Source organism: Mobula birostris, chromosome 21, assembly GCF_030028105.1.
Source record: "Mobula birostris isolate sMobBir1 chromosome 21, sMobBir1.hap1, whole genome shotgun sequence".
NCBI lineage: Eukaryota > Metazoa > Chordata > Chondrichthyes > Myliobatiformes > Myliobatidae > Mobula > Mobula birostris.
In genome coordinates this window covers 23,219,139-23,245,532 of record NC_092390.1, presented here as the reverse complement: position 1 = coordinate 23,245,532, position 26,394 = coordinate 23,219,139, and the positions used below count along the sequence as shown (strand labels likewise).

The following is a 26,394-nucleotide window of genomic DNA, read 5'->3' as shown; positions in this document are numbered from 1 at the left end:
TTTTGGAAATTATTACTAAATGTGTGTAATTAATATTGGTCAAGTTAGTGAAATGTTTTCAGTATGTTTAGTGAAATAATAAAACAGATTACCTACCACAGCACTGGTGCTAACAACTTTATAGTACTGACTAATATCTAATAGCACTAAAAGCTTTCAGGGTGCCATGGTTCAACTCATCTAACTGTCAGCTTCACTGCCGGACTCAGAATGGTGCAAGACGGTAGTGACATCCAGCACTACGAGCTTGCCCTTCATCTTTGGGCCAGCAGTGGCTGCCACAGGAGCAACAACCCCATCCATTTCCATGGGATTCTATGGATAGGTCAAGCGCAAGTTAGTGCTTGGCTTCATTTCAAAAGGACTGTTAAAATAAGCATCTTAATGGGCTTGTTATTACTTTAATGTTTTGGTAAGTTTATTAGATATTTAAATTCATTTAGTAAGTTCTTATATGTCTCTGGCCATCCCCATTCGCAGAGAGCTGAAAAGCCCGTGAAGAGCCCACGAGACATTTGGGTGTGCATGTTTGGTTCACTTAGCTCTGCTTATTAAGGTGATGACAACGAGGCCAGGAGCCATGCATCAGCTCCAGGGCGATCCAGTTCAAGAATATTTATCTGACTTGTAGTCAGTGGATGACTACAAATGAGATTATTATTAATGGACAAGACTGTATTGAGTGATGCAGCATTTCCCAACTCCAGCAAACTGGTTTTGATCGACTTTGACATAGTGCACGTGGCGTTTACACATTCTCCCAGTGACCACGTCGGGTGCTGTGCTTCCTTCTCATATTTCCAGAGGTATGCTTGGATGATTGGTGATTGGGCTGCTGAAAAGAACTTCTTATTTGGTGAATGGTGAGAGAACTAAGGAGGAGTTAAAGAGCACGGTTAATTTACAAGGAAGTAGGTGAGGATGCTCTGAGGGTCAGCATAGGTTGACGGATCGGATGACCTGAAGAAATATGGACTATGAAAAATAATTAGCTCAATACATAGGTAATAATGCAGAGTTAGTGATATTGGACAGTGGTGTTACACTGTACAGTTGATAAATCAATAAATTCAGAACACCAAGAACTATCTGTATTTATAAATAATCTTCAATAATGTCACATTCCCCTGAGCCGATGATCTGATCAACTATTCTAGTTAGCCCCTCCCATCCCCCTCTACCTTACCTCAGTCGCTGCACTGTGCTGAGAACACTTTAATCCTTTTTATAATGTTATTTACATTGTATATACATGCCAGTATTTATGAATTTACTCTCAGCTTATTCCATATCTGTACTTTAACCTCTAAGTTTATTTTTTATATAATACTTTTTTCTTATAATTGTTTAATATTGTTGTTTTTGTTTCACATCGTACCAACACGCCACAGCAGATTCCTAATACATGTAAATATATGGCAAATAAACCTGATCCCTGATTCTTGATCATTGAGCCAATAACTGCAGCTATTGGAGGACAAGTATTTCAATTCAACATGTGATTGTTTCAGTCCAGCTAATGAAAAACTGAGGCCAAGGCTGCCATTGTGCCAGGAGGGGAGAGTCTGGACTGCCCCCTTTCCTCCTCTCCCTTTCCCTCGTCCTTCATGGCAACTATTCCTTGTGGCAGAGACTGGGTCCATCTCATGCTCAAGTTGTGCAACCACAGCAGAACACCATCAGTCCTGGTATTTCCCTCCAGTCAATATGAGAGGGCGTAATCTTAAGGTGACTGGTGGAAAGTTTAGGGTAGATGCCAGAAGTCATGTTTTTACACAGAGATTGGTGAGTGCATGGAACATGCGGCCGAGGGTGGTGGTAGAGGTCATTACATCAGGGGCATTCGAGAAATAGTTAAATAGGCATGTAGATGATAGGGAAATGAAATGCTTTGCAGGAGGAATGGGGTTAAATTGACCTGAGGCTGGGTCAGAAGGTCGGCAGAACATTGTGGGCTGAGGGACCTGTACTGTGCTGTAGTGTTCTGTGTCCTATATTGTCAGCCGGTGGCCCTCCTCACTAAGAAACAACCCCTTACCACTATGTGTTACCATGACTAGACAAAGAATGGTGCCCAGGATGAACGCCTTTTGACTGCTACATGAATACAGGACAATTTGGTCATTTTAGACACACACCAGCTGATACAATCGAATACAGTTTCATTTACAGTACTTCTAGAAACTGACAGGGGATGCCTGCAAAGTGATGACCGTATGTTTAATGACTAAACTCACCAGGGAAAATTGGGAATCTCAGCAAAGACACATAGTAGTTCTACCTTTTACCCAAGAGTCATTGAGAAAACTGACATAGAAACACTTTTAGATTATGAAGACACGCAGTCCTCTTTCATTGTCATTTAGTAATGCATGCATTAAGAAATGATACAATATTTCCTCCGGTGTGATATCACAAAACACAGCACAGACCAAGACTGAAAAAACTGACAAAATCACATAATTATAACATATAGTTACAACAGTGCAACAATGTCAGAACTTGATGAAGTCCATGAGCACAGTAAAAGTTCAAAGTCTCTGAAATGTCCCACATCTCACGCAGACGGGAGAAGGAAGAAAAACTCTCCCTGCCATGCTGACCACAGTCCGACTCAGAGTCATCCGAAAACTTCGAGCTCTGATCAGCTCTCCGACACTGAGTACTGAGCGCTATCTCTGTCCGAATGATTTGACCTCAATCTCGGTCGTCAACAGCAGGCAAAGCTGGGGATTTTGAGGCCTACCCTCCAAAAGATTCCCGACCACGCAGTAACGACAGCAGCGAACGAGCGTTTCAGAAATTTCTCCAGGTGTTTCTCTGTGCTTTCACGTCCAATCTCCATCAAATCAGAATTGTCCACGTCCCCCATTTAACAGATACGATATCATTTTTCACCGGAGGGCTGCACACATACAGGCGTGCTGTTCTGTCTCCTCCCACCTCTTCTTTTTAGACAACCTTTTCGATCTTTTACCTACCACTAAACACCCATTTTACATTAATCCTACTCTCACCCATTTTAACCTCCCCACATTCCCATCAACTGCCTCCAAATTTTACCATTCATTTACACACTAGGAGCAACTGACAGTGTCCAATTAACACACAACTTTCTCTGACAAAACAACTAATATGTCTTCAATCAAAGAACAGCAATGCCGTTGCTGTTTATGAATGGAAAATTATGCATTGTTACAAATCGCTCCAAATGCAGTCTGGTGGGATCCTAACACATTCTCTCAGTCCTGTTGATGAAGAGTCGTCAGAAGCCTTTGAACAAATGGATTGTGCAGTCATTAAGTTCAGGAAAAAATCGATTACCCTTTTATATATCTTTTCCTGTAGATGTTAGCAAGTTTAAAATAGATGGGCATCCATTAGTTTTGTGAGACCGTGGATTTGCGCCTTGGAAGGTTTCCAGGGCGCAGGCCTGGGCAAGGTTGTATGCAAGACCAGCAGTTGCCCATGCTGCAAGTCTCCCCTCTCCACGACACCGATGTTGCCCAAGGGAAGGGCACTAGGGCCAATACAGCTTGGCACCGGTGTCATCGCAGAGCAATGCGTGGTTAAGTGCCTTGCTCAAGGACACAACACATTGCCTCAGCTGAGGCTTGAACTCATGACCTTCAGATCACTAGGCCGACACCTTAACCACTTGCCCACGCGCCAACACAACAAGTTTAAAGAATACAAGAAAGCAGCGAAAGCTTGCAAAATCCTAGTGATGTAGCAATGGAAATCAATCAGCAACTCACCTTAGAGTAGTTGACAGCCTCTTCAAGTAAGGTTAGCTTATGTTCCATTCCACTGTGGTCAGCTGTACAAGGTTAACAGCTTGTATTGACTGCGGTCTATGCCAGCATTAAAATCACCATGAACATACCAAACTATCAAAAGCACAAGCCTCAGCAGGAGTGTGTATACTCAAATTAGAGGCTACATTGAAAACAGATCACTGATTTATTACTGAACTTTATATTTAAAAAATCACTGATTTATTACTGAATTTTATTTGTTTTTTGAAAACAAATCATTATGCACAAAAAGACAGTTATACTACTGAATTTTATAACCCACATTACGCTAACCATAGAGATCAGAAGAATGAAAAATACATCGCGCAAACACTGAGATGAGTTTTAATCAGAATTTGTGAATTCCCTGTCAAGTCAGTTGGAAAAGGGGAAATTTAGAGAAATGTATCGAGAGAACAATGAGGAAAGTCTGAAAATAAATGTACAATTTAACGTTTTTTAAACTTTAAAAACAAAGTGTAACCTGAAAGGATTCCACCTTTCTAAATTTTTTCATTCTGGTACAAAAGATTATAACTTCTGGTTATTAACTACCAGACTCTAATTGCTGTGATAAGTTTAAAGGACAAGTAACATCCAAATGCGATACTTCCATGAAAGTCACGGGGAAGTAAGGCACAAGATGTGATTTTCATAAAACTAATGGAGTTTTGCAAATAAGCCAACAATGAGCTGAAACTCATAATTCACAGGACATTCCCTCCTGTGGACTTGACCATTCAGAACAATAGTTATCTGTCACACACAATAATTTGCTCAGAACATTGGGCCCAATACCACTGGTATTTAAAGAGCTGAATCCAGAACGATAGTTCACTAGCAAGTTCAATAAGAATTATTTGGTCATCAGACCTGCATATGCTGGTGCAATGCTTGATATGATTTGACATTGCTGTGGGAAGACAAGGATAATTTTTTTTTTGCTCTGGTACTTGATGCATACATGTTGCCCCTCAGACACACTTCACATGTTAGGATTTTCTACTAATATGCAGCTTTTGATATTAGTTTCTACATTCCCCAGGCCACATAGCTTATCTTCATCTAATGCACTGTCAGAAATCAAATCAAACTTAACTGAGACTGTAGACTGAAAAATGCAACTGATCCAGAATAAAATACATTGCCTTTCAGTCAGGATAAAAAGATGAAGAATTTGAATTCTTGACTTTCCACCTCCATGAGCGTGCAAGCAAGAGGTACGAGGGGGCTCAATACCAAAGATCCCAAAGGTTGATTGGAGGTCTGGAAGTTGAAGTCTCCTAGATACTGCAGGCCCAGAGGTCTGTCCTGGAGTTGAGCGACTGTCCGTCCAAATATGTGGGTGGGGAAGGGGGAGGGGGGGTGATAAGGAGGAAAGGGGCTTGTTGGGTTCTATGTTGTTCTGCTGAGCATTGTGGGCACGCTATGTAGGCACTGGTATGTGTGGCGACATTTGCGGGCTGCCCCCAGCACACCCCTAGGTTCTGTTGGTTGTTGATGCAAGCAACACATTCATTCTATGCTTTGATGTTTATTTGATAAATAAATCTGAATCCGAATCCAATCTATATGGATCAATTGGTATGATCAGCAGTCACTGAGGGACAATAAAAACTTTCACCAGCTACGCACTGCACATATCAGCCTAGGTCAGAAAACAAATCACTGACAGCAAGCTAATCATCTGCACCAATGGCTAGGGCCCAGTGGGGGCACCTTGTACTTCCACACACACAATTAACTCACTAATCCAAATTAGTAAAACTAATAAAGAAAGGCTAACGAGAAGAATTTTATGTGCAAGGGCATATATATTTGACACAAAAGTTCAGGTATCTGGAAGCATTAACACACTTAGGTCCAACTTGGGATTGGAGAGCAAGCAAGAATGGATTGGTTTATGCTATGGCTATCTGAATGTACAGTTCTAGCCCACAGATTCACCTGCAAACCTTATACCTACAGTCTCCATTGCTGGATAAATCTTGGGTCTAGGAAGACACAGCCATTTTCTCAATAGTCACCCAAGGATCCTGAGATGAACAACATTCTGTCTAATATTTGTTTCTATGGTTAAAGGAGCAGTGTCAGCAGAACAGCGTTGTGCTGGACCATGACACTGCACTGTCTCCATCAGCTCTGCTGGTTCATCTTCTGCAACCAGGGGACCTTCCCATTTCCATTTCAGGAATTTTGCTGTTAATTCAGCCAGGCCTGGAGTTGACGTTGAAAGCAATATATAGAGGTGCTTGAGGAAGTTATCAGAAAAGCTGATGAAGGAAACGTGGTGGATGTTGTCTACAAGGACTTTAGCGAGGCCTTTGACAAGGTCTCTCACGGGAGGCTGGTCAATAGGGTTCCGCCACTTGACATTCAGGATGAAATAGTAAATTGGTTTCAACATTGGCTTCATGGGAGAAGCCAGACAGATGGTTGCCTCTTTTACTGGAGGCCTGTAGCTAGTTTTGTGTTGCAGGGATCAGTGCTGGGTTAGCTGTTGTTTGTCATCTAGTATATCCACAGTCTGGTGTTATGTATCCCGTAAATGGGTTGCCAAACCAGCAGAAATGGAACACTCGTTGGAGTCTGCGATTACTAGGAACGAACAAAGTTCTATTAAAGAAATAAGTAATACAGTACTCTAATCATAAGGATATAAATGTAACAAGTTAGCAATGATAATACACACATATACACAGAACTATGGTAATAAGAGTCAAACCAAGCTCTATCGCAGTCTTGGGGTAAAATGATCAGTCTTAAGTGAAGCAAAGTTCAGTTCAGTTTAGTGCAGTTTGAAGTAATCGCTGTTGTTGTACCGTTGGAGAGAGAGAGAGAGACAGAGAGAGAGATGCAGTTGGTTTCGGGCAGACCTTTTGATGTCTTCTAATCCCGCTGTGGTCACCGACTATGACCCCTCCATTCCGGATACGATCGTTCTTCCGCGGTGAACCCGGCACCCAGGCAAGGGCAGACACACACCCCAGGTTCCCACTGATCGTACCTTTACACCCTGTGAGCCTCTGATCGGTTCCCGCGAACCGGTCCTCCAAACTCACACCACTTGTGGGGGCACACTGCTCTTTCCAGGGTCTTGTGGCGTGTCTTGTGCCTTAGCAAACTTGCTCCTTTTATCTCCCTGCTGGGGTATCACCTGTCCATCAAACTTCAAACAGTTCAGGTTCAAAGCAACCGGTCTGTCAATATCTGAATTGTGTTTCTTTCTCATTAATCTCTCTCCTCTCTCTCATTAGCATTTTGAATGTTTCTCCATTGTCTTCTGTTATCTCTCTCATTAACATCATCCATCTGGTAGCTTTGCTTGGCATCACACATGACACTGGATTGTAATGTGGTAAACAAATTTGTGGATTAAGCCAAAACTGGTGGCGTAGTAGAAAGTGAGGAAGGCTATCAAAGCTTATAGCGGGATCTGCATCATCTGGAAGAACAGTCTGAAAAATGGCATATGGAGTTTAATGCAGGTATGAGGTGTTGAAGACAAATCAGTGTAGGGCTCACACAGTGAATGGTAGGGCACTGGGGAGTGTGGCAGAACAGAAAGATCTGGGAATAAAGCTCCATAAATCCTTGAAAGTGGCATCACAGTAGACAGGGCCATAAAGAGAGCTTTTGGCATGTTGGCCTTCATAAATCAAGGTAATGAGTACAGGAGTTGAGATGTAATGTTGAAGCTTTATAAGATGCTGGTGAGGTCTAATTTGGAGTATTGTGCGCAGTTCTTGTCATCTACCCATTGGAAAGATATCAATAATGTTTAAAGAGTACAGAGAAAAATTACAAGGATGTTGCTGGGACTGGAGGACCCGAGTTAAGGGGAAAGATTGAATATGTTAGGACTTAATTCCCTGGAGTGTATGAGAATGAGGGGAGATTTGATCGAGGTCTGGAAAATTTTGAAGGATATAGATAGTGTAAATGCAAGAAGGCTTTTTCCATTGAGGTTGGGTGAGACTAGAGCTAGAGGTCATAGGTTCAAGCTAAAAGGTGAAATATTTTAGGGGAACACGGAAGGGAAATTCTTCACTCAGAGGTTGGTGAGAGTGTGAAACGAGCTGCCAACAGAAAGGTGGATGTGGGCTTCATTTCAACATTTCAGAGAAGTTTGGGTAAGTACATGGAGTGGAGGATGTGGAGAGCTGTAGTCCAGGTAAAGGTTGATGGGACATAGCCGAATAATAATTTGGCATGGACTAGATGGGCCAAAAGACCTGTTTCTTTTCTGTAGTGCTCTATGACTCTATGACAATAGGATGTTCACCTTCCCAACTTTCAATTAAAGACAATTATCAAAGAGAGAACCTACAACCATTCACCCAATGTTAAGTTTCTGAAAATTCATTTCTTCTATTATCAGATATTGCATGAAAGTAGGAATGTTATATACAGACCTATTTATGAACTTAGTATTTATTTGCTTACTTATCTCCATTTTATGTACTGTTTTCTCCAAAGAGAACTGATTTCCATTCATCAGAGTCCTGATAAAGGGTTTCAGCCCGAAATGTCAACTATTTACTCTTTTCCATAGATGCTGCCTGGCCTGCTGAGTACCTTCAGCATCTTCTGTCTGAGGTGCTTTGGATTTCCTCCATCTGCAGATTTTCTCATGTTTGTGCTGCTTCCATTTTTTTTTCTTTAAGAATTGGCCCAAATAAGCAGCTGTACTGATTAACCAATGACCTATTTAACCGGAATCCACTGCACATAATGTACATGTACCATGTAAGGGAACACAAAGAATGAATGCACAGACAAGTATACAGCTATTCATGTACATGTATGCATCAGCACATATACATAGATGTACTAATGTACGAGACACACATTCCACATGCATATACGAATCTATATATATACCTACTTGCAAACATATACACACCTAATATGCAGAATTATATTCCATCAAAAGGATTTTAGGTTAAAGCATCAGCCACAATCAAAGAAAAGATAATGTTTATGATTGATGGGAACCAAGGATAACATCTTTGCTTTACCCAAGGTCCAGAAGAACATTTCTGTTCATCTAACAATGGGTGCTTGACATATTATGATAATTTGCTGATGATGGAAGTCTCAGAGTTAATGGGAAATCTCAGTACATGTCCTTTTTAATGATTTTGGTGAAGACTGCTAATAGATAGATAAGAGTGTCCAAGAGCGAATCCTTGGGAATGCCGAACAGAACATTGAGGGAATGGGAAGAGAAGCCATAGCAGGTGATTTTCTGGCTCCACCTTGATAGCGGGCACTGGAGGGCACAGGACAAAGTGGAAATGGAGAATGATAGCATGATTAGCCATAACAATGCCCTCCTGCAAGTCAAGGAGGTGAAAAGTGAAAATGCCACAGTACGTCACGTGACTTTAGTGTTCACAGACATGATCAATAGCAAAGCCAGTACTTTGCACTCATCGCCAGCCATCCTTGATAAGAGTGTGGTACGCCTTCTTTAAAACTAAAACTTCCGCCAGCATACAGGTTTCTTCTCCCAGGTAATTACTTAGATCCAGTAGTTTAGTTAGCCCTCTCTATCCCCCTCTATCCAAACCCCCATCACTATACTGCACTGTAAACACTTTATATCACTTTTTATAATGATGTTTTCATTGTAAATACATGCTGGTATTGATGAATTTATGGACATTTTATTCCATATATGTACTTCAACCTCAAACTTTATTTCTAAACAATTCTTTATTCTTTACAATTGTTGAATGTTGTTTTCTTTGTTGTATGCCATGCTAACACACCACAGCAAATTCCTAATACATATACATGTGTATGGTGACTTAAGTTTATCCTTGATCCCTCTCGAACCACTTAAGCCTTTGTAGTGAAGGTACTGCTATTTTAGCTAGTTCCAGCACTCTGACTTTGCGGCAATGAAGGAAAGATGTCTTATCATCAAGTTCAGTAAGTGATGGAGTAGAACTTTCTAGTTGTGACATTTCAATTATCTGCTACATTTGTCCTTCTAAGTATTGGAGTCTGCAGTATGAAGGTGTAACTAAGGTAATGCTAGCGAGTCCTTGGTGAGCTGCTGATAGAATTGTTTCAGAAACATGGCATGAATTAAAATCTGGTTGCAAGGGTTCAAATGTAAATTTGTGGGAAAATATCAAATACCTATGTACCTATATCTCACCAAGGTGAGCTTGAAGAGGATCCAAAGCATTTTAGGAAAGGAACCAGAGAAAGGCAATGAGTTCACATCTCAAGCCAGAAATAGTGCATGGGATGTCTAATTTGCTGGGCTGGGAGAAGGCCGAGACAGTTGATTGGGCAGTATCAGAGCACTGACATCCATCAACCTTCTCCTAGTGAAACCACAGCACACCTAGCATTGAAGAACTGAAGTTGGAAGTTGTAATTACTATCTGGGATGATCATGAAATAGTGAAATGATCTGACAAAGAAAGACCCAGACATATTCCATGTTGTCCAGTCAAATCTGAATGTGAATTATTATATCAACTGTCCTTATTGTATCAAACAAAGGTTATTGTCTTGTTAACAAAGCCATTTGAGACAAATTCATCATTGTGGAGAGAGACCTTGCATGGCTGCCTGAATGCACTGTGAACATATAATCTACTGGAAGAAAAGTGCAAAACACGTTTTCTTCTGTTTAATGTACTGTATTGAAAATGAATCTTCATAAACCTCTTTGTTGTGTTTTAGAAAATTAAGGTAAGTCATAAATGCTGGTAGATAATTAATAACTGTATGACACTTGCTGGGTAATGGTGGTGGTTCCAAAGAGAAGTACTGGAGTATAGTCATTGAATTATTAGTAAGTCTGGGACCTGCAGGCATCTGCTGTCAAAGGCCCAGAGCCGCTGTCAGGTTTGGAGTAGAAAATCAATAAGGTCACACTGCATTACGCTGGGGAAAAAATTAGTCTTTCAGATCCTGTGTCAAGACATGATACCCAAGAGGGAGGTAATGTAGTTTGCTTTCATTTAATAGCATTTTTTAAAATTTCGCTTTAGTTAATAACCTTAATTTTTTCCAACGTTATTTATTTCTTTTTTAATATTCTTTTAAATGCCAGAAACACATGAAAATTTCCATGACTACCGCAACCTGGCCTGCTCGGCCTATCTTCCTGTGTTGGATTTCACAACTCTGACCTCCTGTGTAGTGGATACAGGCCAGTCCAACACAGGCAGAGCCCTCCTCCACCACTGACACCATCTACAGGATGTATTACCTTAAGAAGGTGGCATCTATCATCCAGGTACCGACCATCCAGGTCATGTTAAACTGTTACCATTAGCCTAAAGTCTCACACCACTAGGATCAAGAATAGCTACTTTCCTGCATCCACCAGGCTCTTGACCCAAACGCAATGCTTATTCTACTTCAGCAATGGAACACCACCGTGGACTTGACGCTGTCCTCTTTTTGCACTGACGCCTTGTCCTTGCCAAGTCTTTTTCTCCTCTCTCTTCACTGTCTTGTATGATTTATGCATGTTATATCCCACGTTGTTTGTACCTACGTGCCCCAAGTTCTGTCACCTGCATGTTTTCAATGTATCGATATGTCACCATACTTGTTCACGTGACAATAAATTACACATGACTTAGATTCTTTTGACTAAATTCCTAATCTCTAACTGCTCCCATTCACCCACTGACGAGGTATCCCTGTTTACAGGGTATGCCTACAATCACTCTAGATGACCCTTTTAGGGAGTATTCCAGAGAATATAGCAGATAGTAATTCAAGCAAGAACCAGACTTCAGTTCTTAGGTAAATTGGAAGCAGTAAATTGGAGTTAAAAGCGCAGGTTGGCCAACAGTCTGAGAGATATGGTTTATAAAATGATGACTATGAGATACTTGCATATGCATCAGCCAAACATTAAAACAAGGCAATTATGTTAACTAGCTTTCATTAACCCTGGTTTTAAGTAACTTGCACCATTATAAATAAATTCAGGGAATTTTTCAATTACTTTGTCCCAGCAAAACTGCTTGATCATTCAGAGGTGTCTCCCACTGTAGATACGCAATTCAAAAGCATTGTCTACCCAAAGTATTGAAGCAAACAATGTTATTGTGACATTGACTTGGACAGGTTGGGTGACTGGGCAGATGCACGGCAGATGCAGCTTAATGTGGATAAATGCGAGCTTATCCACTTTGGTGGCAAGAACAGGAAGGCAGATTACTATCTGAATGGTGTCAAGTTAGGAAAAGGGGAAGTACAATGAGCATCAGTCACTGAAAGTAAGCATGCAGGTACAGCAGGCAGTGAAGAAAACTAATGACATGTTGGCCTTCATAACAAGGGGAGATGAGTATAGGAGCAAAGAGGCCCTCTTGCAGTTGTACAGGGCCCCTGTGAGACCACACCTGGGGTATTGTGTGCAGTTTTGGTCTCCAAATTTGAGGAAGGACATTCTTGCTATTGAGGGAGTGCAGCGTAGGTTCACGAAGTTAATTCCCGGGATGGCGGGACCGTTATATGTTGAAAGATTGGAGCGACTGAGCTTGTATACACTGGAATTTAGAAGGATGAGAGGGGATCTGATTGAAACATATAAGATTATTAAGGGATTGGACACGCTGGGGGCAGGAAGCATATTCCCGCTGATGGATGAGTCTAGAACCAGAGGCCACAGTTTAAGAATAAGGGGTAGGCCATTTAGAACGGAGTTGAGGAAAACCTTTTTCACCCAGAGAGTGGTGGATGTATGGAATGCTCTGCCCCAGAAGGCTGTGGAGGCCAAGTCTCTGGATGCTTTCAAGAAAGAGTTAGATAGAGCTCTTAAAGATAGTGGAGTCAAGGGATATGGGGAGAAGGTAGGAACGGGGTACTGATTGTGGATGATCAGCCATGATCACAGTAAATGGCGGTGCTGGCTCAAAGGGCCGAATGGCCTACAGCCGCACCTATTGTCTATTGTCTATAATGAAATGCATTGAATCACTTAATTTTACCATTGATCTTAAGGGTATAAGAATGTGATGGACTTTTGAGTTGGTGATACTCTGTGCTGTGAGGGTCTCCAGAAGAATGCTTGCTTGTCATGATAAATAAAGACTTCGATATCACTAACTTCAGTGCCTCTGCAGTGACTTTGATGACATCCACACAGAGACATCTCCTTCTCTAACTCGCCGTATAGATCGACAAGATTATTTTGTCTCCTTTTCAGTTCTGACCAAGAGTCACTGACCTGCCACGTTAACTCTTGTTTGTCTTTGAGCAGATGCAGAGGGACGGGCTGAGTATTTCCAGCATTTACCAATTCTGTTTTTAAATTCCCTTTATGTGCTATTTTTCAAATTATTTTAACTTCCTCAAGGGACCCTGTTGTCCTATCATTTCCTTTTTAAATGTATAAATTTCTCAGAACATGGGCATCACTGACAAGGCCATTGATTGAAAGTTGAATGCCAGTGGTGGGATAAGAGTGGTTTCCTTTGACATCAGGGCTACATCAGTTATCACAATAAGGGGTCCTGGTGAAATTGTCAGCAGCATCAAGAGGAAAACTCTCGAACGGTCAGAATCAAACTTGTTACAAAGTTGTGTGGTCGGGGTTGCTGGAAATCAATCATTCCAGGAAGAAGACATTACTGCTGAAGTTCCCCAAAGTAGAGTCCTACAAGCAACCAGCTGCAGCTACGTTGCCAATAATCTTCGGAAATGGGGACATTACTGTGGTTCTAGAGCAAATCGGGTTCACCCGCATGGTTTGTTGCCTCCCGGGTGCCAGGGTCCAGGATGTCTCTGACCGGGTGCACGACATCCTGGTACGAGAGGGAAAGCAACCAGAAGTCGTGATACATGTTGGGACCAACAACATAGGCAGGAAGAAGAATGAGGTCTTGAAGTGTGGGTTTCGGGAACTAGGCAAAAGGCTGAAGAACAGGACCTCAAGGGTGGCGTTCTCAGGATTGCTGCCAGTGCTACGTGACAGTGATGGTAAGAATTGGAGGAGATGGCAGTTGAATGCGTGGCTGAGGAGTTGGTGCAGGGAGCAGGGTTTTAGATTTTTAGATCATTGGGATCTCTTCTGGGGAAGGTGGGACCTGTACAGATTGCATAGATTGCACCTGAACTCGAGGGGGAGCATAATCCTTGCAGGTAGGTTTGCTAGCATGGTTCGGGAGGGTTTAAACTATTTTGCAAGGGGGATGGGACACAGAGCGATAGAGCAGTGGAAGAAGTGAATGGAGAAAAGGCAGATCTAACATATAGAGAGGCTTTGAGGAAAGAGAAGCAGAATAAAGGGTGTAAAGGTAGTAAGGTAGAAGGGCTGAAATGTGTGTACCTCAATGCAAGAAGCATCAGGAACAAAGGTGATGAACTGAGAGCTTGGATACATACATGGAATTATGATGTAGTGGCCATTACAGAGACTTGGCTGGCACCAGGGCAGGAATGGATTCTCAATATTCCTGGATTTCAGTGCTTTAAAAGTGATAGAGAGGGCGGAAAAAAGGGAGGAGGGGTGGCATTACTGGTCAGGGATACTATTACAGCTACAGAAAGGGTGGGTAATGTAGCAGGATCCTCTTTTGAGTCAGTATGGGTAGAAGTCAGGAACAGGAAGGGAGCAGTTACTCTATTGGGAGTATTCTATAGGCCCCCTGGTAGCAGCAGAGATACAGAGGAGCAGATTGGGAGACAGATTTTGGAAAGGTACAAAAATAACAGGGTTGTTATCATGGGTGACTTTAACTTCCCTAATATTGATCGGCACCTGATTAGTTCCAAGGGTTTAGATGGGGCAGAGTTTGTTAAGTGTGTCCAGGACGGATTCCTGTCACAGTATGTGGACAGGCTGACCAGGAGGAATGCCATGCTAGATCTAGTACTAGGTAATGAATCGGGTCAGGTCACAGATCTCTCAGTGGGTGAGCATCTGGGAGACAGTGACCACCACTCCCTGGCCTTTAGCATTATCATGGAAAAGGATAGAATCAGAGAGGACAGGAAAATTTTTAATTGGGGAAGGGCAAATTATGAGGCTATAAGGCTAGAACTTGCCGGTGTGAATTGGGATGATATTTTTGCAGGGAAATGTACTATGGACATGTGGTCGATGTTTAGAGATCTCTTGCGGGATGTTAGGGATAAATTTTTCCCGGTGGGGAAGATAAAGAATGGTAGGGTGAAGGAACCATGGGTGACAAGTGATGTGGAAAATCTAGTCAGGTGGAAGAAGGCAGCATACATGTGGTTTAGGAAGCAAGGATCAGATGGGTCTATTGAGGAATATAGGGAAGCAAGAAAGGAGCTTAGGAAGGGGCTGAGAAGAGCAAGAAGGGGGCATGAGAAGGCCTTGGTGAGTAGGGTAAAGGAAAACCCCAAGGCATTCTTCAATTATGTGAAGAAAAAAAGGATGACAGGAGTGAAGGTAGGACCGATTAGAGATAAAGTTGGGAAGATGTGCCTGGAAGCTGTGGAAGTGAGCGAGGTCCTCAATGAATACTTCTCTTCGGTATTCACCAATGAGAGGGAACTTGATGATGGTGAGGACAATATGAGTGAGGTTGATGTTCTGGAGCATGTTGATATTAAGGGAGAGGAGGTATTGGAATTGTTAAAATACATTAGAACTGATAAGTCTCCGGGACCTGACGGAATATTCCCCAGGCTGCTCCACGAGGCGAGAGAAGAGACTGCTGATCCTCTGGCTAGTATCTTTATGTCCTCGTTGTCCATGGGAATGGTACCGGAGGATTGGAGGGAGGCGAATGTTGTCCCCTTGTTCAAAAAGGTAGTAGGGATAGCCCGGGTAATTATAGACCAGTGAGCCTTACGTCTGTAGTGGGAAAGCTGTTGGAAAAGATTCTTAGAGATAGGATCTATAGGCATTTAGAGAATCATGGTCTGCTCAGGGACAGTCAGCATGGCTTTGTGAAGAGCAGATTGTGTCTAACAAGCCTGATAGAGTTCTTTGAGGAGGTGACCAGACATATAGATGAGGGTAGTGCAGTGGATGCGATCTACATGGATTTTAGTAAGGCATTTGACAAGGTTCCACATGGTAGGCTTAAAGTTAGAAGGCATGGGATCCAGGGAAATTTGGCCAGGTGGATTCAGAATTGGCTTGCCTGCACAAGGCAGAGGATGGTGGTGGAGGGAGTACATTCAGATTGGAGGATTGTGACTAGCGGTGTCCCACAAGGATTTGTTCTGGGACCTTTACTTTTTGTGATTTTTATTAACGACCTGAATGTGGGGGTAGAAGGGTGGGTTGGCAAGTTTGCAGACAACACAAAGGTTGGTGGTGTTGTAGATAGTGTTGAGGATTGTCAAAGGTTGGAGAGAGACATTTATAGGATGCAGAAGTGGGCTGAGAAGTGGCAGATGGAGTTCAACCTGGAGAAGTGTGAGGTGGTACACTTTGGAAGGACAAACTCCAAGGCAGAGTACAAAGTAAATGGCAGGATACTTGGTAGTGTGGAGGAGCAGAGGGATCTCGGGGTACATATCCACAGATCCCTGAAAGTTGCCTCACAGGTGGATAGGGTAGTTGAGAAAGCTTATGGGTGTTAGCTTTCATAAGTCGAGGGATAAAGTTTAAGAGTTGCGATGTAATGATGTAGCTCTTTAAAACTCTGGTTAGGCCACACTTGGAGTACTGTGTCCAGTTCTGGTCACCTCACTACAGGAAGGATGTGGAAGCATTGGAAAGGGTACAGAGGAGATTTACCAGGATGCTGCCTGGTTTAGAAAGTATGCATTATGATCAGAGATTAAGGGAGCTAGGGCTTTACTCTTTGGAGAGAAGGAGGATGAGAGGAGACATGATAGAGGTGTACAAGATAATAAGAGGAATAGATAGAGTGGATAGCCAGCGCCTCTTCCCCAGGGTACCACTGCTCAATACAAGAGGACATGGCTTTAAGGTAAGGGGTGGGAAGTTCAAGGGGAATATTAGAGGAAGGTTTTTTACTCAGAGAGTGGTTGGTGCATGGAATGCACTGCCTGAGTCAGTGGTGGAGGCAGATACACTAGTGAAGTTTAAGAGACTACTAGACAGGTATATGGAGGAATTTAAGGTGGGGGCTTATATGGGAGGCAGGGTTTGAGGGTCGGCACAACATTGTGGGCCGAAGGGCCTGTACTGTGCTGTACTATTCTATGTTCTATGTTCTATGTTCTATGTTAAATCTAAGGACGTTACTGTGGCTGCACAAGCAGTTTAGAGGGTAGGTAATGTCTGGTGAATGGCCCACTTCTGACTCTGCACAGCCTTTCCACAAGGGTTTGATGGGATACTCCTTGTTTACCTGAAGTAATAGAAGAAGCTCAGTACAATCCATGGATGAAGCACCCTGCATAACTAACACCACATCCATCACCGTAAGTATTCATTTCCCAAACCACAAAGGCACTACAAAACATAGATGACATGCACGTCATAAAGCTACTCTGACAATATCTCCAAAACCTGTGACCTTTCACAAGGGCAAGGGATTTGGTTACATAAGAATGCTGTCACCTACAGATTCCCCACCAAGTCTTATATCATTATTATTATTATTTTTATTTATCTTTTTCTCAGCTGAAGCTGGTAAAACCTGAGGTACGAGCATAGCTAAGCACTCTCATTTCTCAATTGCTAGGACTTTCAGACTATTCTAGTGGTGTATAGTATTGCAGCTTTCTGGAGATTTACATAGATATTACTGTGTAGCCCTAATGGTTTAATGCTATTCTGTAGTGACTTTGGGACGTAGATATTGCTACCAGGACAATGTACACATCTTGTTTATGTTCCATAGTCTTTCAACTTCCTCTTTTAATTCAGCATGCTTTTGGTGTTTTTCACCTATTGATTTCTGTATTTTATGTCTGTTTGGAATGACTATGTCTATTAAGTAAGTTGTTCTACTAAGCACATCTTTCCCTCCCCGCCCCCGCCCCCCCCCCCCCGCTTTCTGCAGGGATCAATCCCTACTCAACTCCCTTGTCCATTCGTCCCCCCCATCCCTCCCCACTGATCTCCCTCCTGGCACTTATCCTTGTAAGCGGAACAAGTGCTACACATGCCCTTACACTTCCTCCCTCACTAGCATTCAGGGCCCCAGACAGTCCTTCCAGGTGAGGCAACACTTCACCTGTGAATCAGCTGGGGTGATATACTGCGTCCAGTGCTCCCGATGCGGCCTTCTATATATTGGCAAGACCCGATGCAGGCTGGGAGACCGCTTCGCTGAACACCTACGCTCTGTCCGCCAGAGAATGCAGGATCTCCCAGTGGCCACACATTTTAATTCTACGTCTCATTCCCATTCTGATATGTCTATCCACGGCCTCCTCTACTGTAAAGATGAGGCCACACTCAGGTTGGAGGAACAACACCTTATATTCCGTCTGGGTAGGCTCCAAGCTGATGGCATGAACATTGACTTCTCTAACTTCTGTTAATGCCCCACCTCTCGTTTGTACCCCATCCGTTCTTTATTTATTTATTATTTTTTTCCCTCTCTCTCCTTTTTCTCCCTCTGTCCCTCTCACTATACTCCTTGCCCATCCTCTGGGCTTCCCCCTCCCCCTTTCTTTCACCCTAGGCCTCCTATCCCATGATCCTCTCATATCCCATTTGCCAATCAACTTTCCAGCTCTTAGCTCCATCCCTCCGCCTCCTGTCTTCTCCTATCGTTTCTGATCTCCCCATCCCCCTCCCACTTTCAAATCTCTTACTATCTCTTCTTTCAGTTAGTCCTGACAAAGGGTCTAGGCCTAAAATGTCGACTGCACCTCTTCCTAGAGATGCTGCCTGGCCTGCTGCATTCACCAGCAATTTTTATGTGTGTTGCTTGAAATTCCAGCATCTGCAGATTTCCTTGTGTTTGCTTGTTTGTTTATCCTGCAATATATCTGGACAGTTATTATAGATTGTCCTAGCTGTAATAATGGATTGGTCATAATATAATTTGCAATGAATGATGTTTGCAACTTGATTGTGCCTGTGTAAATAATCAGATTGAGTTAAACTGCTCAAGGATCCTGTAATGTGTTGGATTATTTCTGGTTTTGCTTGTCATTTTCTGCATGTATCATCTTGAATTTGTTGGTCCTTTGTGATATATTTTTAATAATTTTTGTGTTAACCACCTGGTCCTGTATTGTCACCAGGAGCTCTTCTGTTTCTGAGAAGAGGTCTCCCAACTCCCTTGTTGACATCTAGTCTGCTCAGGTTGCGGGGATGTCTTCCATGGAGGATCATACTTTTTTATTGGTTAACTTTTTCTTCTATAGTGATCATTTCTTCATTTTTCTGGGTTGTGCTCTCATTTAGGTTTAGTGGTGTGTACTTCTTATCAGAATTGCATATGCTCATATGGATTGTTGAATTCTGTTTTCATTGGTAAAAATATATCCTCAGAAATTTTATCTGATGTGCAAATTTTTAACGTCTGTTATTCCTCTTCCTCTTCTGTGCTAAGTAGAGCTAATCTAAATGTGTTTGTGTACATTGTGATTTCTAACATTTGTCGGTTCAGTTCTTATTTTTCTTTGTAAATTTTCCAGATTGGTTTAATGTATTTTTTCGTATATCTTGATAGAATGTGAAAAAATACACTAAAGGTGTTTATTACCTTTGTTATATTTTTACTATTGAGCTCTGATTGGCAGATTTTCTAAAGTCTTGAAGTAACTTTGGTTGAAAGAATTATTATTATTATTATTATTCCTCCTCTTCTTCTTCCTCTTCCCACTCCTCCTTCTCCTCGTCTTCCTCTTCTTCTTCGTTATCCATAGGCTGCCTATAACCGCTCACCAAAGTCTTCTGTCCTGGGCATATAAAGATTTTTTGAAAATCATGTGCTCAAGCATCCAGATCCATCTTCTTGGTATCCATTCACCCCCAGGGAAGAGGTCTTTGGAGTTTCTGTTGATGTTTTTGTAGCTCTGGGTTCTTACAGGATGGGGTTGCTCGCCTCATGTCCAACTTTCCTCCTTTCACAGCCGGGCTCTCAGAATCTTCCCCAATCTAAAGTGCTGGATGAACCATGAGACCTTCAGTCTGTTGAGAGCCAGATCAGAGGCATCCAAGTCTAGTGACCAAGAAAGTTATAAGAGGTCAAGGTACGATCTCTGAAAAGCCATCTCACAGCGAAGTGGCAATTCCAGACTAAACTCGAATCAACAAAGTATGATCAACATTTGTGACAGTTATGACTTCGGTCTCTGCGGCTGATGTGTGAGCAGCCTTCAGGAAGGTGAACCCATGAAAAGCATCCAGCCCAGACGGGGTACCTGGCAAGTACTAAAGATCTGTGCTGATCAGCTGGCTGGAGTGTTCACTGAGATCTTTAATCTCCTGCTTCGGCCGTGTGTGGCTTCCATTATACCAGTGTCCAAGAAGAACATGGTAACCTGCCTCAATGACTACTGTCCAGCAGCACTTACATCCACAGTGATGAAGTGTCTTGAGCGGTTGGTGATGAAACGTATCAACTCCTACCTGAGAAGTGACTTAGATTCACTCCAAATGGTCCACTGCTGATGTCATCTCATTGGCAATTCACTCAACCCTGGAATATCTGGACAGCAAAGATGCATACATGAGGATGCTCTTTATTGACTACAGCTCAGCATTCAATACCATCATCCCCTCAAAACTAATCAATAAGCTTCAAGGGCCTGTCCTCAATTCCTCTTTGTGCAATTGGATCCTCGATTTCCCCCCTTGCTGACCCCAGTCAGTTCAGATTGGCAGCAACATCTCCTCCATTATCTCCAATAACACAGGTGCACCACAAAACTGTGCTTAGCCCTCTGCTCTACTCGCTTTAATCTTATGACTGTGTGGCTAAGAACAACTCCAATACCATACTCAAGTGTGCTGACTACACTGCTGTCATAGGCTGAATCAAAGGTGGTGAGAAATCAACATGTAGGAAGGAGATTGAAAATCTGGCTGAGTGGTTCCATAACAACAACCTCTTACTCAGTGTCTGCAAGACCATGGAGCTGATTATTGACTGCAGGATAAGGAAACCAGAGGTCCATGAATCAGTTCTCATCAGAGGATCAGAGGTGGAGAGGGTCGGCAACTTTAAATTCCTTGGTGTTGTTATTTTGGAGGACCTGTCCTGGGCCCAGCACGTAAGTGCAATTATGAAGAAAGCACGGCAGTGTCTCTGCTTCCTTAAGAGTTTGCAGAGATTCAGAATAATGTCTAAATCTCTGACAAACTTCTATAGATATGTAGTGGAGAATATACTGACTGGCTGCATCACAGCCTGGTATGGAAACACTGATGGCCTTGAATGAAAAGCCCTACAAAAAGGAGTGAATATGGCCCAGTCCATCATGGGTAAAGCCCTCCCAACCATTGAGTACATCCACATGAAACACTATTGCAGGAAAGCAGCCTCCATCATCAGGGACCCCCACCACACAGGGCATGCTGTCATCTCATTACTGCCATCAAGAAGAAGGTAAAGCAGTGTCAGGACTCACACCACCAGTTTCAGGAACAATTATCACCCCTTAACCATCAGGGTCTTGAACCAAAGGGAATACTTCACTCACTTCACTTGCCCAATAATTGAAAAGATGTTCCCACAACCAATGGACTCATTTTCAAGGACTCTTCATCTCACGTTCTCGATATTTATGCTTTCTTTTTGTATTTGCACAGTTTGTTGTCTTCTGCACTCTGGGAGAACACCTAAGTTGGACAGTCTTTTATTAATTCTTTTATCATTATTATTCTTTAGATTTATTGAGCATGACTACAAGAAAATGAATCTTAGGATTCCATATGGTGACATATAGGTACTTTGATAATAAATTTACTTTGAACTTTGATTCTGAGATGATGCATATTAAAATACTTTCTCCTATATAATTGTGTGTGAAGTTGAATAAGCACAAAATTCCCCACATTATACTCAAACTGCCAAACTTTGAACGACCTTTGTGCCTTCTCACAATTTGCTTCCTGCTTACCTTTTGTATTGTCAACAAATTTGGACATCTATATAATTTAGATGTACAGTCGTCCCTTGGTATCCGCGGGGGATTGGTTCCAGGACCCCCCGCGGATACCAAAATCCGCAGATGCTCAAGTCCTTTATATAAAATGGCGTAGAATTTGCATATAACCTACGCACATCCTCCCGTATACTTTAAATCATCTCTAGATTACTTATAATGCCTAATACAATGTAAATACTATGCAAGTAATTGTTATACTGTATAGTTTAAGGAATAATGACAAGAAAAAAAAGTCTGTACATTCAGTACAGACGCAACCATAGCGATCCATGATCCGCAGTTGATATTTTCGATCCGCGGTTGGGGAACCCGCGGGTACGGAGGACCGACTGTATATGGGTGTTTCCGGCCGATTGTAAGAACAACTTGGCACTTGTTCCAGAATCACTTGGAGTGGTTGAATTCGGAGCTGTGCTTCAGGGCTGACAACTCTGATTCGCTGTTTGCCCCGAGATTTCATGGTTTCATCAGAAGATTGCCTGTTCCTCATAGGTCCATTCTCGCCCAATTGGCGACAGATCCTTCAGCACCGCATTGGATGATTGTTAACGGTAGGCAAGTTTCTACCAACCCCATCTCGACAAATTGTATGACTGAGAAATGAGACAGAAAAAAAGGATACCAAGATTTATTGAAGTTCGCCTTGTTTGTTTTCTCTCTTCTGGCTCCCCAGAGGCCAGCCACTAATCCATGGCCTGGAGATTTAGGAAGGAACATCATATCTCTCATTATTAAGGAGTATTAGAGGCTCTTCCTGACCCCCGTGGATCGACTGTGGGTCACTTCAAATGGCAACCCACCCACCCCCCAAACAATATACATCCAAACACCCAACCACTTAGTCTTTTTTTGTGAAGGCTCGCTTGTTTATGTGTGATTTGGGCTGCGGGGGGGCGGGTATAGACGAGGATTCTGCACATGCCCGTTATAGCTTTCTCCAGTGGGGGCAGCTTCACATAAGACTTGGGCATGAGGCATCAGAAGCAACAGTAGAAGGAGGAGGAGGAGGAGGGTGCGGAGTGAGGCTGTGAGCTGCACAATGTGACCGCTGCCAACTACTGCGCGGGCTACTTGTCCACTGACAGCACAGCAGAGCCGGGGCTGGTGACGGACTGGCAGCACCCCAACACACACACACACACACACACACACACACACACACACACACACACACACACACACACACACACACACACACACACACACACAAACTCTCACTGCAGCCCGCCGGGTGCGGCTCTGGGGAGCTTCATTATCGTGTCGCTGGCGATCCGTCAAAACTCAAATTGGGGAGAAAAATAAAATGCACCGGACTGGAGTAAAAACTTAACCGTTCACTGCGGATGAAGATTGTGCCTCTTCTCCTCCCCCCGCCCCCCCCACACACACTCTCTCTCTTTCTCTCTCTCTCTCTCGCTCTCTCTCCCTCCCTTTCTCTCCCCCCCCCCCTCTCTCTCTCTCTCTCTCTCTCTCTCTCTCTCTCTCTCTCTCTCTCTCTCTCTCTTTCTCTCTCTCTCGCTGTTGCGCTGCGCGGATCTTCCCATGGCTGTCAAAGAGTGATGTTTGCAGAGAGGGAACCAACAGTTCGCTTCGCAGGTACACTCCATGGGTCTGAGCAGGGCCGGAGTGGCGACAGTGCGGCCGACATAACGTGTCGAGCTTTGCGTAGTGAGAACCGACCATAACCAGCAGGGCTCCCGGCAGCATGCGAAGGATGGGTGAGCCGCTTCCGTCTTTTCACCTCCCTGCAACCGCCGCGTACCGTTTCACGGCCACGATCGATTTCTGATGCCGTTTTAAGTTGCTTGAAATTCAGAATTTCCCGATCACTTTAAAGTTACGGCAAATCCATATGCCCGGGGAAAGAGGCACGCATTTGATTTTTATTAAAAATGCAGACGGGCTTGATGCAGCTGGAAATTAGTGATTTATTAGAATAACTTTTCTTCCTTTTCAGGTCTCGGGGTAATTGCACTATTAAGTGGTCGAGTCGCAGTATTAATGGTGGCACCCACCGTCTTGATGAGTATACTCTCCAGCGCTGAGCGAGCGTGTCCTAGCAATTGTAGGTGCCACGGTAAAATAGTGTACTGCGAATCGCTCAGCCTCCAGCAGATCCCTCCGAACATCTCCCCCGGCTCCCTGGGACTGTCGCTCCGCTACAACAGCCTGCAGACGCTGGAACACAACCAGTTCGTGGGTCTCAACCAGCTAACCTGGCTGTACCTGGACCACAACTACATCGGCTTGGTGCACGAGCACGCCTTCAACGGGATCCGCAGGCTCAAGGAGTTGATTCTCAGCTCCAACAAAATCACCCGCCTTTTCAACAACACCTTCCGGCCGGTCACCAACCTGCGCAACCTCGACCTCTCCTACAACCAGCTGCAGTCGCTGCAGCCCGAGCAGTTCCGGGGACTGCGCAAACTTCAGAGCTTGCACCTGAGGTCCAACAACCTGCGGACCGTCCCGGTTAGGATATTCCAGGACTGCCGAAACTTGGAGTTCTTAGACATGGGCTACAACCGCATCCGCAGCCTGGCTCGCAACGCCTTCGCGGGCTTGGGCCGACTAGTGGAGCTACATCTGGAGCACAACCAGTTCTCCAAGGTCAACCTTGCCCATTTCCCTCGCCTGACCACCCTGCGAATCCTCTACCTTCAGTGGAATAAGATCAGCGTGGTCATGCAGGGCATGTCCTGGACATGGAGCTCCTTGGAGAAGCTAGACCTGTCGGGCAATGAGATCCAAGCCATTGGGCCCAACGTGTTCCAGTGCGTGCCCAACCTGCACACGTTGCACCTAGACTCAAACAAACTCACCACCATAGGCCAGGAGATCCTGGAATCCTGGATATCGCTCAACTCTGTCAGTCTCTCGGGGAATATGTGGGAGTGCAATCGGAACATTTGCTCGCTCGTGAACTGGCTTAAGATGTTTAAAGGGAGGAGGGAGAATACAATGATTTGTGCGGGGCCAAAGCAGCTGCAGGGTGAGCAGGTGGTGGAAGCAGTCGATAACTATAATATTTGCATTAAAACTCAGAGGATTACCACTCACAGGATGCCGAGTCCACCCAAAGTTCATGCCAAACCGACCTTCAAAACAAGGCTTCCCAAGGCCAACCCCGAGAGCAAAGCCCAGGTCCCCATCCCAGTCGCCACCACTCCCCCACTGCCCAGCACCGACTCTGAGGACGTCGAGCCTGTCTCTTTCCACAAGATCATCGCGGGCAGCGTGGCCCTCTTTCTCTCCGTGCTGGTCATCCTTCTGGTCATCTATGTGTCCTGGAAGCGGTACCCCGCGAGTATGAAGCAACTGCAGCAGCGCTCACTGGGGCGCAGGCGGCGCAAAAAGAGGCAGTCACTGAGACACATGGTGCCCACCACCCAGGAATATTATGTTGACTATAAGCCTGCGCACACCGAGGCCACGGAGATGCTGATGAACGGAACAGCCTCTTGCACCTTTAACAAATCTGGCTCCAGGGAATGCGAGGTATGAAGTTCTCATAACAAAAAAAACACACAAAATGTGGGAGTGAGAGGTAAACACGTGACTGTTACGAGTGATCGTAAATGTTTGCCTTGGGTGAGATTTGGCGGAATGGTTGTACCCTGCAATACACTATACTACCCCAGAGTGCACATATACACCTACTAAAATTTCATAGGTTTTTAAAGTATCTATATTTGCAGCAATTGACTTTAATAAATGTATTCACTGAATTATGCTTCTTTTCGGCAAGTATGTTACTGTTATAATTACAGTCTTGCCTTTTTGTATAAAAAAAAAGTCTATTGTTGCCAATTCCTTGAAGTCGGCGTTCCTTTCTCACCAAGGTCGGTGCAAAGGCGTTAAAACTGGAGATCTATACCTGCCATTTCTGCATGTTCCATTTTATTTGATTGCTGGCGTGATTTCTGAAGCTGAACCGCTACCTTCTGAACTTCAGTTTATGTATTACGGCTCTTGCCAGCTGTAATTTAGAGAGCGCTGCAGATGCGTGAAACTTGGTAGTTGGTATGAGGAGGCTGACACTCGGACGCAGTGAAGTCACCTCTGACTCCGAGCTGTTACAGTGCAATATGAAAGGGGGTTGGCTATTGTCAGCAGATTGGAGACATTACCATTTGGCCAGTATTGCATGAATGCCAGAAGGACGGGAGTTCAACATGACAAGATGATTCAGTGGAATAGATTTGGTCAAATTATCATGTACATTCGGCCATTATTTTAAAATTAGAACTAAACCGTTCATGAAATAATATCAGTAAGTACTTTCACAGACTGCTATGAATCTAGAACTCTCTCCCACCAAAGACTGTTGATGCTCGGGGCGAATCTACACCCAGGAGAGAGAGAATTTTATTAGCTGAAGATGCCGCCGAATGTGTAAGGAGTATGGAGAGGCGAAATAGCGTCTTTCTATTCCTTATAATTGCAGATGGAATGGGGGGGGGGGGGAATGAGCGCGTAAAATTAATCCTGGGTTTTAGACGCAAGCCACCGAACTGCAGAGATCTCGCATCCTTGCCTCGTCATCCGTGTTGGCACTGAGTGTCTCTGGTGAAATATTGAA

The 26,394-nt window shown here is 43.7% G+C and overlaps 2 protein-coding genes across 5 annotated transcripts in view; one reads left to right on the top strand and one right to left on the bottom strand.

Annotated features, from left to right (window-relative positions):
• The window catches only part of LOC140185675 (catenin alpha-3-like), a 1,719,142-nt gene that overhangs the window by 945,615 nt on the left and 747,133 nt on the right, over positions 1 to 26,394 (bottom strand). The gene's annotated exons all lie outside the window — the stretch shown is intronic.
• LOC140185676 (leucine-rich repeat transmembrane neuronal protein 3-like) overlaps positions 23,329 to 26,394 on the top strand; it is a 335,256-nt gene continuing 332,190 nt past the window's right edge. For both annotated transcript variants that reach the window (XM_072239179.1, XM_072239180.1), the window contains exons 1-2: positions 23,329 to 23,530; positions 23,770 to 25,310. In XM_072239179.1, the coding sequence (XP_072095280.1) occupies positions 23,518 to 23,530; positions 23,770 to 25,310 (1,554 nt within the window). In that variant the 5' untranslated portion in view covers positions 23,329 to 23,517. The remainder of the gene's footprint in view (positions 23,531 to 23,769; positions 25,311 to 26,394) is intronic.